Consider the following 11,885-nt stretch of genomic DNA (forward strand, 5'->3'; position numbering starts at 1 on the left):
AATATAATATAATATAATATAAACAAAGTTTCAAAAAAGTCCAGAAGAGAGGAGAGAATCAGTGAGCAGCAGTATGACTTCATGGCAAAAAAGAACACAACAATGTGATGTTTGCTTTGAGAGTGTTGATGGAGGAGTATAGAGAAGGTGGAAAGAAATTGCATTGTGTCTTTGTGGATCTAGAGAAAGCTGATAGGCAGGCACCAAAAGAGGAACTGTGGTACTACATGAGGAAATCAGGAATGGCAGAGAAGTATGTGAGGGTTGTGCAGGGACATGACAAGGACAGGAAGAGAGTGGTGAGGTGTGCAGTAGGAGTGACAGATGGCTTCAAGGTGGGGATGGGATCGGCTGTGAGCCCCTTCTTGTTTGTAGTGGAGACGAACAGGCTGACAGATGAGGTGAGGCAGGAGTCTGCGTGAACTGTAACATTTGCAGATAACACTGAGATCTGCAAGAGATGACATCTACTGGCTATAAATATGATCATATAGACCAGGTGTGTCAAACATAAGGCCTGGACGCCAGAATCTGCCCAGCAAAAACTCCAATTTGGCCCAAAAAGTTATATTTCTGTGATTTTACGATTTAAGTCCAAAGAGTAATGTTGACAGATTTCATTAGTCAACCACAGCATTTCTTTATCAAGTAGAAAAACTGAAACATACTCTTGAAATTGCACTTCTTTTTATTATATTCACATACTGCAGGGATTAAAAGTGCATTTAAATTACTGTACACTGACAGAACAACCAGTTGGTCTAGCCCATGGTCTAGGATAATGTCCTGTTAAGCACAACATTGTGAAAAGCTCTAAATATCTCACTCCCTTTAAATTAATATCTAATCCAAATCTACCTGTTGCTTCTAGTTGGCCAAATCTTATCCTTAATCTAATCACTGAAATTAAAACTCCATCACCGATCATTGCCATAGCTAGGAAAATGTGGATGGGTGTTTTAAAAGTAGGTTTGGAAAACATGTCCCATCATCAGGCTTCCAAGCAGAGGATGGATTTAAATGGCTTTTATCTTGTAAAGTAGCACTTCAAAGCAGCAGCAGGGGACCATTTGTCCTAAATGCCAGTCTGCGCTTTCCCTCCGTTTCTTCACTGACAGTAACTTCTAAAGGCAAATCCTTAAATTTGATGTTGTCTTTTTGAAAGCAAGCAAATCACAACCACTGCATTTCTTAATCAATTTATTACAATACTTACCTAGCACACAGAAATATAAACAATAACAGCAACAACCAAAATATGAAACAAGAAACACAAAGGTATAAAGAGAGAAAGTGTAGCTGGCTGAAGTCACAGTATTGCGGTTTGTCACATTTCACACAAAGATGGGGATTTTGAGATCAGTTCTTTAAATCCACAGCCCACAATTTGTAGACAGACACTTTGGTTAAAAAAACAAAAATCATGGTTTGTTATGGTCGAGTGAGGATGCCCGCTCTGCACTTTGGATTTCAGATCACATGAATCTAAAGATTTTCCTCCATCCACCATCATAAAGAGTCTTTAAACTGTTAAGCAAACTGAGCTTTTTGTATTTAGTGCCACCGTGCTTGTGCTTAATGGCAGCAAATACAGCACAGTCAAAGGCGTCTTTAAGGTTGTGCTGTGTGAGAGCCGAGCACTCCACGTAGTCGTGAGCTCTGATCCTGCTTGCGAGCCGTCTGGCCTTGTTAAAGAGCACCGGTCTGGTGCCCTGCTGGTTCAGATGAATGAGGACATCCACACTGTGTCGAAGGTCTGACTGAGTTCCAACCAGAACGATGGGGGAGATTGGGTTGGCGGCTCGAATCTGTGGGATCCATTTGGAGGTGATATTGTCAAATGAGATGGGGTTGACGAGGCTGAAGCAGAGGATGAAGACGTCCACATGGGCATAGCACAGAGAGCGCAGATGGCCAAACATCTCCTGATAGATCAAACATTGAGAGATGAGAAGCACTGGACCCACTTGTCTGTTTAGAAAAAAAACCCCTGTGATATGTGATAATTACCTGTCCAGCAGTATCTATCAGCTTAATGTGGGTTGGGATTCCATTCACATGAACTAATCCTGGAAGTTAGGTAGAGACAAACAGGCTTTATTGCTGGGTGAAATATCTGACCTTTAAATAAAAGAGCTCCTTCACTTACCTGTGAAAACATCAAATGCAGTTTGCCTGTACTCAGTGTTGTATCCATTGAAGATGTAACTGATAACCATGCTGGTTTTTCCCACTGCTCCATCACCAACCAGCATGCAGCTCACTTCTTCTCTCATTCTGTTTGCTTTATCAGATCTATGACAGGCCATCTTCCCTTTCATTATCACTGCACTATCTTAGAATCCCAGCAGTGCGAAAGTCTATGCAGGAGTGCAGCACTAATGTAAAACATGTCTTCTCCCACCCCGGGGGCCTGTTAGTGGCAATAAAGGGAGAAGGCCACCTAGATTTGAAAGAACAAAGGCGCCCAATCAGGTTGAGTGACCTCTTCTCAACACTTTGACTGTTTCCGTTTGATGCAGATTTACATAGTCACTCCCACCAAACACTCGATTTGACTCATCGAATAAAGGTCTTTTAACTGGACGTTAAAGATGGCATAAGAGGATAATTAATTTTATTTCGCAGAGCGCTTGTTTGTAAATGTGTAAACTTGACACAAACAAATATGTGGAAGACTTTAAAAACTCCATACATGCCCAATTCTGAAAATCGGGATAGTAACGTGAACAGCTGTGGTAATAACCCCGATATTATCGCGAGACTAGATTTACGAACTCCTAAATTCTCTGCTGTGCGGAGATGCATTATGTTCGCGCGACAGTGAGGTAATACCATCGTCGGACACTAGAGGGAAGTGTTGCTCCAGCATGGAGCGGGTACTTCACAGTGCTTCACTCAGGTGCAGTTTCTTGACTTGGTGAAAGGAACCAGAAAAGCTAATTATTCTGACTCATTCACAACTTTCAAAAAATTATTTTTGATTTTCTGAAGTGACAGAAAATAAGCTTAGCGTTTTTTCTTTCATTTTAATATTCCTTTAATCAGTACACAGCGAAATATTCAGGATCCACAAGCTCCAAACAACATTTCTCAGGCCGGTTTGTTTTCATTGGGTATATAAATTACATTTCAATACCAGCTTTACTCTGCCACGCAAAGAGCAAAGAGCAGAGCTGAAGGGAAGTAGTGGAGGTCATTGTTTGTCATCAAGTCCAGTTCATAGTAGTGACGTCAGGTCCCATCTGTCTTTTTTTTCAGGGTGACTGGGTTCATAAATACACAAACACACACACCTACACACACACAGACACACAAATCCCAAATATATTTTTTTAAATCGCATATTTACATTTCCTCTGTTGCAAACACACTCATACAGACTGCATCTGCAATTCAGCGACTTCCACATCTGCAGAAACTCAGCATATTACTCTGCTAGTACAACTAATCACAGTACGTTAAAGGAGCTCACACTGATAATTCTTTGATCACATGCTGGCATTTAGCCTTAGTTCAGGGGAAACTGCTTAATTGTGAAGTCTGTAGTTTCTCTGAATTCCCATCATGCATTTGATTTGTGTTTCTAGGCAGAAATACCAAATGCATTAAATAAATTATTTAATGCATTTTAAGCCTGATGTTATGGAAGTTTTGACCAAATTAAAAAAAATCATGAATTAATAAAACTTTGGCTTAGAAAACCTCTTCTGCACAACTGATTTATAATTGGTTTATAATGCAGCTGGAGTCATTTTCTTATGATCCAGCATCTAGATTACATTACGCCACATTTTTAAGGCCAGTCTCTGACCTTACAAAGAAGCCATTATGGTAATATTAGTAATGTCTGCAAAAATAATTGGTTATTATCTTACTGTACTTTTCCTTAATTGAACTTGCTATTGCAGTTATGTTGTGTTGCAACATTTGCACTGAGCCTTTGGCTTGTTTCCCTCGCAAACAATCCAAATTTTGCACTCCAACATATCACAGCTGTACTGCAGAAGAATTGTACCAGCAAGCGGCGTAACATATTTTAGAGCCCAGGAAACGTTTGGGGGGTTGAAACTGCAGTTTTAAACAAAGTGTTGCTCCTTATCTGTCTGAACCTGCAGGAAACTCTGCGAGCATTGTGTTGTAAGGTCTCTGCTTCCTGTTTGCCGTTGTTTCTCACTTACTCTTTCTCTTCTCCCTTTCTCTCCCCCCTTTTCCCACCACCTGCGGTGCGAGTGATAGAGTTTATTCCCCGTGGTAGGAGGACAACATCTGGTCCCCACCCCACCTCCTCTCCGTACAAATCATTCTGCCTGCTCAACTCCCATGCCACACCTTTGACAGCTGTGAGTCACAATGTGCTGTTCCTTAATCCAAGGTAAATGTCAAATGCAGGAAATCGTCTTTAAATACCCTTGCATCCAAAGATTGTTTTTCTGTAACTTTCTTTTATCATCTCAGATCTGTCGCAGAGCTTTTCAAATAGAAGCAAATGTCTGTGAAAGGCTTGCATCACCCTTAACTCGTGCAGCAGATGTCAGCAGAGTGTTAATGGCTCAGTGTCCTGGGATGCATACGTTGCTATAAACATGTTTAGTCTATGCATTCCCACGGTCTATTTTTGTATAACTAGACATGCAGAAATGAATACCGACATAGATTTATTTAGGTAATCTGCTTAGGAAGAGACTCTCTCTGTGTGTGGCTTAGGAGAGCCCTCTGGCATGCATAGAGCTCACTTCAAATTCCACACCTTCAATATGTAGTGATAAATCTTGTCAGTGTGCTCTGACTGCAGTCTATTTATTTAAAGGTATAGTTTGAGATCAGCACAAATGCATCCGTCTCGACCCAAACTATTAGCCCAGTATTTTAAAAATAAACTCAACATCTGCCTGCACTTCCTGTCTCATATCAAATCTGACAACAATAGGGAATCTCTGCCAGATAGGTGTTAAAAGATTATGCTGCCCCCTAAGCCGGAGCTCAGCATGGCACTCTCAGGCCACAAAACAAGTGGCTGACGCCGACATGGAGTGATAAACAAGCCATTTGCATAACATTTCCTGTATCTCATTTTAAGTAGATGAGGATTAGAGCAGGAGGGGTGCATCCATCACACTCCACATAATAGGAACACTTTACCTTATACGTCATTAAACTTAAGTTGTTCTAGTATAAACCACTGTTCTCTGAAAAGTCCCGTTACAAACACTCACAAAAAAGTGCTTCGTGTGTTCAGTCTTCTCCGTGCGGCCCTCACTAACATGCTCCACTCTGAATCTATGAGAAAACCTGATCTAGCAGCTGTACTAAATACTTTAATAAATGCTAACTCCCAAAGCAGATATGCCAGACAATCATAAAAACTAACATGCTTAGTTAAGGAGGTACATTTTTGACATAACTTACTATATTGCTTCAGCAAAAACACAACCTCGAGGTCTCTGTCTAGAAGAGCGAAGTTTGAGGAACACACACGTACCAGCTCAAGGGAGTGAAAGGAAGATTTTCGTCCTGATGTTGTTGACACCATCTCAAAACTTTCAACATTTTATTAGCGCTAGACAAAAATGACTAAGGAAGTCTGTGCCAGGCACTGTACATATAGTAGGAGTGACCTTCCAGTTTATAAATGAGTTTCAGAGCTAGACTTGTTTTTAGTAGTGCAGGGATAGTAGGGAGCTGGGTTAGTATGATGATACCTCTTCAGTTTTTTTGCAGCCCTCTTCTCAGTGAATCTCAAATTCTTGCACCTTATGCTCACCACACAAAGTGATTCACGTTGAGACTTGTGTGGATTTCGTCTGTTCTGCACATGACCCTTGCTTGTATTCTTGCCTTGTTGCCAGTTATTGAGATGCACTGTGGTATCAGTGCATTTTCAGTTAATCTGGATTGACATTTTAGCCATTTGGATCTGAGCCAGCTTATGGTAAGTCATCCTGCCCCAATTTTTAAGTAAAGCTTAAGGATTTTGGGGGCTTTTGTTAGCCAGCAAGAATCCATGCCAATTTAGTTACCTCTGCTCCATTAAACCCTAGCTGGGGTCCAGAAGCAGCAGACTAATCCCACTTTACCCTCCAGAGAGCATCGTAAGGGGTCTGTCCTCTGCCCTCAGTGAAAAAAGAGCTGCTCTCCCACGAACCTGTTCAAAAACTAAAACAAATTTTTGTTTGTCTGCACCATGGGAATGTGGATTATTAACACACATTTAAAAGCCCTGAAAAATGTTTTCTAAAACATCCTTTTAGATCCTCTATGCAAAGTGGCCTTAGGACAAGTTGATGAATTTCTGTAGATATCGATTGATCTTCTTTCTGAGAATGGTGGGACTTTACATGAGTCACATCTGAGCAATATTAAAACTATGAGAAGATTTTGGTGTCTGAATTAAAAATAAGAATTAGATCATTCTAAGAAGGATAAATAATAGAATTCTTTTGTGTTGATTCACATGCATTTACTAATCAGTATTAATGAATGTTATATCTATATTTGCAGAGAAACGTTTAGTTTAAACTACCTCATGTGCAGCCTGTCAGTTACACATTTACTAGCTTTGTAGATATGAATGAAAAATTATTGAATGAAGTTCTAAAAGTCAGTCAGGTAATGCTGGTATTTCCACACAGTGGACTCCATGGTATAGTTTTGAAATTCCTAGGAAGTTAGTTGAGAATACTGATACTAAACATTTATGCAGTACATATAAAGGTACGGCCAGCAGCTTATATCTCCGTAACAAAGATATAAGCTAAGATGAGCTAATATATGTTTTTCTTTATTGTTTAATCCAAACAAAGCTAAAGTACAAATGTGGGTTTACACAGGTTTCTGATTTATTTTAAAGATGTTGGTATATATTCTAGTTTTCACACACTTCCATGAGAGAAGGATGAAGAACGGATCAGATCTGAACAAACTTCAGATTCACAGGTGTGTTTTAGCTTCACCGTGATGAACTATACATGTCCATGTTTAACATACTGCAGGGAAGCCCCCTGCTGCCTGTGAATGGGCACATTCACATGATGATCCTCACACTGTGAACATGTAATAGAACTCGCAGGTTGACTAAATTTGCAGAAACTCGCAATAATTAAAGTAAGTTCATATGCTAGTGTGAACATTTGCAGTAGTTCGGTTACTTTGTTTTGCCATTTTGTACTTATCTTTACCTGCAAATAAAATGTTTTCTGGCAGACTCTCTCAGACACTTGTTAGGAAAAGTTTCCAGCTGCTACACAATGCAAATACAAAACCAGTTGTTAGACATTCCCATGTATTTTTTATGGTTACGTCACATAGCTGACAGCTTTAATCTGGATTGTTGACTGCTCTCATTTATAGAAATGGAAAACCTGAACCTTTTAGTTTCCAGGTGAGTCATCGATGGCATCATCTCAGTCTTACTTTTGCCATAATATTCAGGAACCCTGCTGCCAGAAAAACAAAACATAAAAGATATTGGTTTTTTTTGTTGTTTTTTTTTCAGAAAGGCCTGCAAATCACAAGAATTCATTTATGAAATTGATAACAACATCAACAGAGGTTTCACCCTTTGGCCTTTGGAAGCATCTGTGCTTTCTCCTTATTTTAGTTTCAACTGGCTCCGCATCAATCCACACAGCATATGTTCTCCCAAGGCCTGATTACAATCTCTTCAAACAGGAAGCTCTGCTGTAACTGGCTGACTAACATGAGAACATGAACTTTCCAAATGGACACAACATCACAAACAAACACAGAGTATCATTTGTGGATTTCACTTCTAAGATTACACACTTAAATATCATGTGAAATATCACAGCTAAGTGAGCGAAATGCTCGCACTATCATATGAACTACACAGTTGGCTTTTATTAAACAGCGTTAAATAAGTCCCTTATAGATCCATGAGTACCTAACTCCTAGAGTTCTGCCCCAACCCCCCTGAAACCCTGAATGGATTTACCGGAAGATAATGGGTGGATGGTTGGTTGGGTTTAAAGATAGTATTCCCTCTAGAAAACTTCAGACCAGCATTTTTGGTTTAGCACAGTCCTTCAGATTAAAGACAGAGTTACTGTGACCCTGCAGCTGCTTGATTATTAACTGCTGTCCTGTAAAATAGCACTGATATGGAACCTCTGTGAGTGTGTGGGAAACAGAGCAGCCTTTCCTGTTCTTTGAGAGAAAACACTCAAGAGAAAAATGGCCGGAAACCTCCAGGGCCTTTTGATTCACTCTGAGAAATCAAGTCAAGCTACCTGAGAGCTTGGAGACCTCATAGTGTCTGAAATGAGCCAGTAGATCAACATATTCTTGATAGTTTGGGGATTTTAATTGATTTTTTTTGTAGCATAAAGGAACTGCATGTGGAAATGCATGTTGTGGTGAAATGATAATGAAATAATCTGGAATTTCCTCACAGCTGTCATAAATCACAGTGTGTCCTTTTTTCACAGCAGACCGGTCGGACAGGAAAGCACTAGATGAAAAGTAGGTGCATTCTACCTAGCTTTCCTAAAGGAAATGCAACTGTATTGTCTGAACTGGTTGACCTACATCAAACTGAGTCTGCATTTTGCAAGACCTCTTTCTCAGTTGCAACACATCAGTAATTCCACCAGCGTTTTCCCCACAGTCACAAGTCCAAACGTTTCTGGGGAAAACGCTCCAATTGAAAGTGTGATCTAAAGTGTGAAGTGAGTCTCTCACACCTTCACCACACTGGACTGTTTTCATACAGTTCAAAGATAAATATCATGACGTTACTGTTCAAATACAACGTGAATCTGCCAGCAGCTCATGCATCAGACTGTGACGGCAAGTGAAAACAAAGATGCCTCCACCAGATATTCCGCTTGCAAAGCAACTGCGCTTTCAGACACTGCACAATGTGTCCCTGTGGCAAGCCACGCCAGAACTGTTTTGAGCTATTTCAGGTGCCAAAGGTGGACTCAGCAAAGATGTCAAAAAAATATGTGGACAAAGGTGAGGTCCTGTGGTATCATTTCTGCCCCCCTGATTTTCATAACTTCAGTGATATTTGATTAAAGTGGGCAACTCTGTGTGACTGAGACGCAGTGTGTGTGCTTTTAAGGAAACTAACGAGATCATCTGGATAAGAAGACTGACACATCTGGGTCAACTTCAGTTTTGGTTTTTTTTGTTTGTTTGTTTTGCTTTCCAGTGCTACGATGCAGTGACGAGATGCCAAACCTGGTACAAAATGTTCCAACCAAAAAATTCCGATGACTCAAGCGTTGTTTATGTAGTATTTGTCTGTAAGAGTACACCCTATAATTAATTTGTTCCTTCAAAACCAATTCTGTCCTGTGTCAATGCCAAGTACCAATCTCCACCGATACTTTTTTTGGTGTGATGTGTTTCAGGGACAATACATTCTGAGTGTGACTGACTGAAGCTGCCCCGAGCATCTGCCAGTTCATAAAGACTGTTTTATTTGGAGTAAGAGCTCGATCGAGCCACATTAGAGCACTGATGATTTACAGCTACCTCCAGCAGCTCTCATTATAGCTACAACAATAAAGATAGGACATTCAATAACTGCTCGCTGCCGCACTCTTTGCCAAAGAGTAGAGGAAATATGAGAAGTTGTATTCACGGTGTCACTCAGAACAGTCAGTGCAAACATCTGTGACATTTCTTTCTTTTTAATTTCCTCAGTAGTTACTCAAGAGCAGCTGTGCTGTGTGTGTTCATTGCTTGTTATTGGGATGGCAAATAGACTGGCCCTGCTACCACTGGCATCCCGATTCATGATTATACATCACACAAAGCAGCGTAGAGTAATTTTAACAGTTATTGTGGTGTTTTGGATTTAAAGTCAGATTGAGTACATTTAGAAACTCTCACCTCAGTGCATGACACCCCTCGGCCAGACCCGTGACACCGCGGTGAGTTTGGGTGTAAATGAGATTAGGGAAATGAAATTAAGTGGTGCAAAAGTGACGTTCCTCAGGGATCGAGGCAGCAGGTCCCTGGCTGCAACTTTAATTTTGTCAAGCCTGATTCAGGTCCCCGCTCCTGCTCTGTGTAGATTGAATTAAGAGATCCAGCCCACGAGAGTCATGTTCTGCTTTGACGAGAAGAAACACTTTTCACGCAAACTGCTAGTGATAATGAATGAGTTGTGTTGATTGCCGCACAATGATGGATGAATACCAACTGTGATCTTTCTCTTCTGCCACATGTAACCAGATCAGACGCAGCTCAGGCCCAAACCAGAAGTCAGATTCGCCCTTTTGATCTGAGTAACCTGAAAGCTTTATATTTCGTATAATGCACTTACTACGTGAAGTACGAGCTTCTGCGTCTATTAGACAATTGAAAGAAGTCATGTAGGGATTTTTTTTGCCAAGTCACAATCACATTATTTGTGTCTTATTAATAGATGGTCTTCCTCTTGTGATGAAGTGGCCTTCCCAATCAAAAAAACACTTAGGTCCTCTCATAGAGGGGTGAGGTGACCCTCAGGAGACAGAGCTGACCATCCAGTGTAAGAGGGCAAGGGCTCTAAAGTGGATGGACTCCATTAGTGGCCTAATCACTTTCTCTTTAACATATTTCCAAGATGACCATCAGCCATTGACTGACCAAACCAAGGTCAAGAGTCAGAGTTCAGATTGAGTACACATTAGCATGCAGGTGGAGGCTCCAAACACAAGAAACAATGTTTTTTTAGGGATGTGACAACTGTTCTGTGTAGTGGTAGATAGACCAGATTGAACATGCTGAGCACATGACCTCAGTCTCTTTGTGTTATTGTCAATGTTCTTTACAACTAGGGCATCTTTTTTAACAACATAATTTCCTAAAATTGTGGTTCACAATGCACATGGAGCACAAAATATGCACTTTACTTTTTAATTTACTTATTAAAAGAAAAAGCTTCATAGAACAAATTCTGTGGGCTTAAATAGCAATGCAATTAAGTGTAAAAAAAGAATGGAAAATGACAGACATATGGAGATGTTTGCACATATGTTGGTGAAGAATTACCTCCTAAGAATATTGATCCTGGGTCTCACATTTCCTCTGCACTTTGTCAAACACTGGTATGGTAAAGAGGTTTTATTGACTGACTTATCTTTATTGTTATAGCCACAGTAAGCGGTAAATCATGCAGTCATCTGCTTTGAATGCTATCAGTCCATTAAATGTTATCTGTTACCAGTTGTCGTAGCTCCCATAATTATACTTTAGATTGAGCACACAGCGTGTGATTGCCGATGACTTTGTGTGACTCAGGCTGTCTTGAGTTTGTGTAATTAAATGCATGGAAAAACTCATCAGGTACAACCCAGCGTTAGACCAAAGCCTGTAATAGACCTCAGATGCATGTCAGTGTCATTCTTTCCTTAGCTTAAGTGTGAAAACAACCCTCCTACAACATACTACAATAACTACTTTCCCAAGTAGTTTTGATGCTTAAACCTAACCAAGCACAAAAATGAATAAAAACTCAAGAATGAAAGAACTTTACTTTATGATAAAGGCCTGCTGTGCCAGCTGGGGAAGGATGCACCCAACAGGTATTAGTGTCTTCAAATCCTAACATGCCAAGAAGCAGAGGTCCAGCCTTGTTTATACGTTGAAGAATAGACTGGAAAAAGAATAAAATCTCACCAAAAAAAGAAGAAACTGAATGCTGTGCAAACAGAAACTCTCGATTCAATTAGCGTCTCTTTCTTTAGTAAACTCATGAATAGTAAAAATGAAAAGCATGTTGGGTGTGGACTGAAGGGAAACGAGTACTCATATTTTCTGAGTCATCAGGGTCATCTGACATTTTTGTCACGAACAGCTTGTACCAGGACTGCACAGTACCAGGTTTCTGTGTACCACATGTGACCACATGTGGTGTAGAAAACCACTAA

At 40.3% G+C, this 11,885-nt stretch overlaps 1 protein-coding gene across 1 annotated transcript; it reads right to left on the reverse strand.

Annotated features, from left to right (window-relative positions):
- Nucleotides 1–1,475: 1,475 nt before the first annotated feature.
- Nucleotides 1,476–2,276, reverse strand: LOC134644594 (rho-related GTP-binding protein RhoV-like). Its single transcript, XM_063497681.1, has 3 exons — nucleotides 2,150–2,276; nucleotides 2,011–2,069; nucleotides 1,476–1,925 (listed from the first exon to the last, which is right to left on the reverse strand). Exons 1-3 carry the CDS (start codon nucleotides 2,274–2,276, stop codon nucleotides 1,476–1,478), a joined length of 636 nt encoding a protein of 211 aa, XP_063353751.1.
- Between the last annotated feature and the right edge of the window lie 9,609 nt (nucleotides 2,277–11,885).

The sequence above is a fragment of the Pelmatolapia mariae genome, linkage group LG16_19 (assembly GCF_036321145.2).
Source record: "Pelmatolapia mariae isolate MD_Pm_ZW linkage group LG16_19, Pm_UMD_F_2, whole genome shotgun sequence".
NCBI lineage: Eukaryota > Metazoa > Chordata > Actinopteri > Cichliformes > Cichlidae > Pelmatolapia > Pelmatolapia mariae.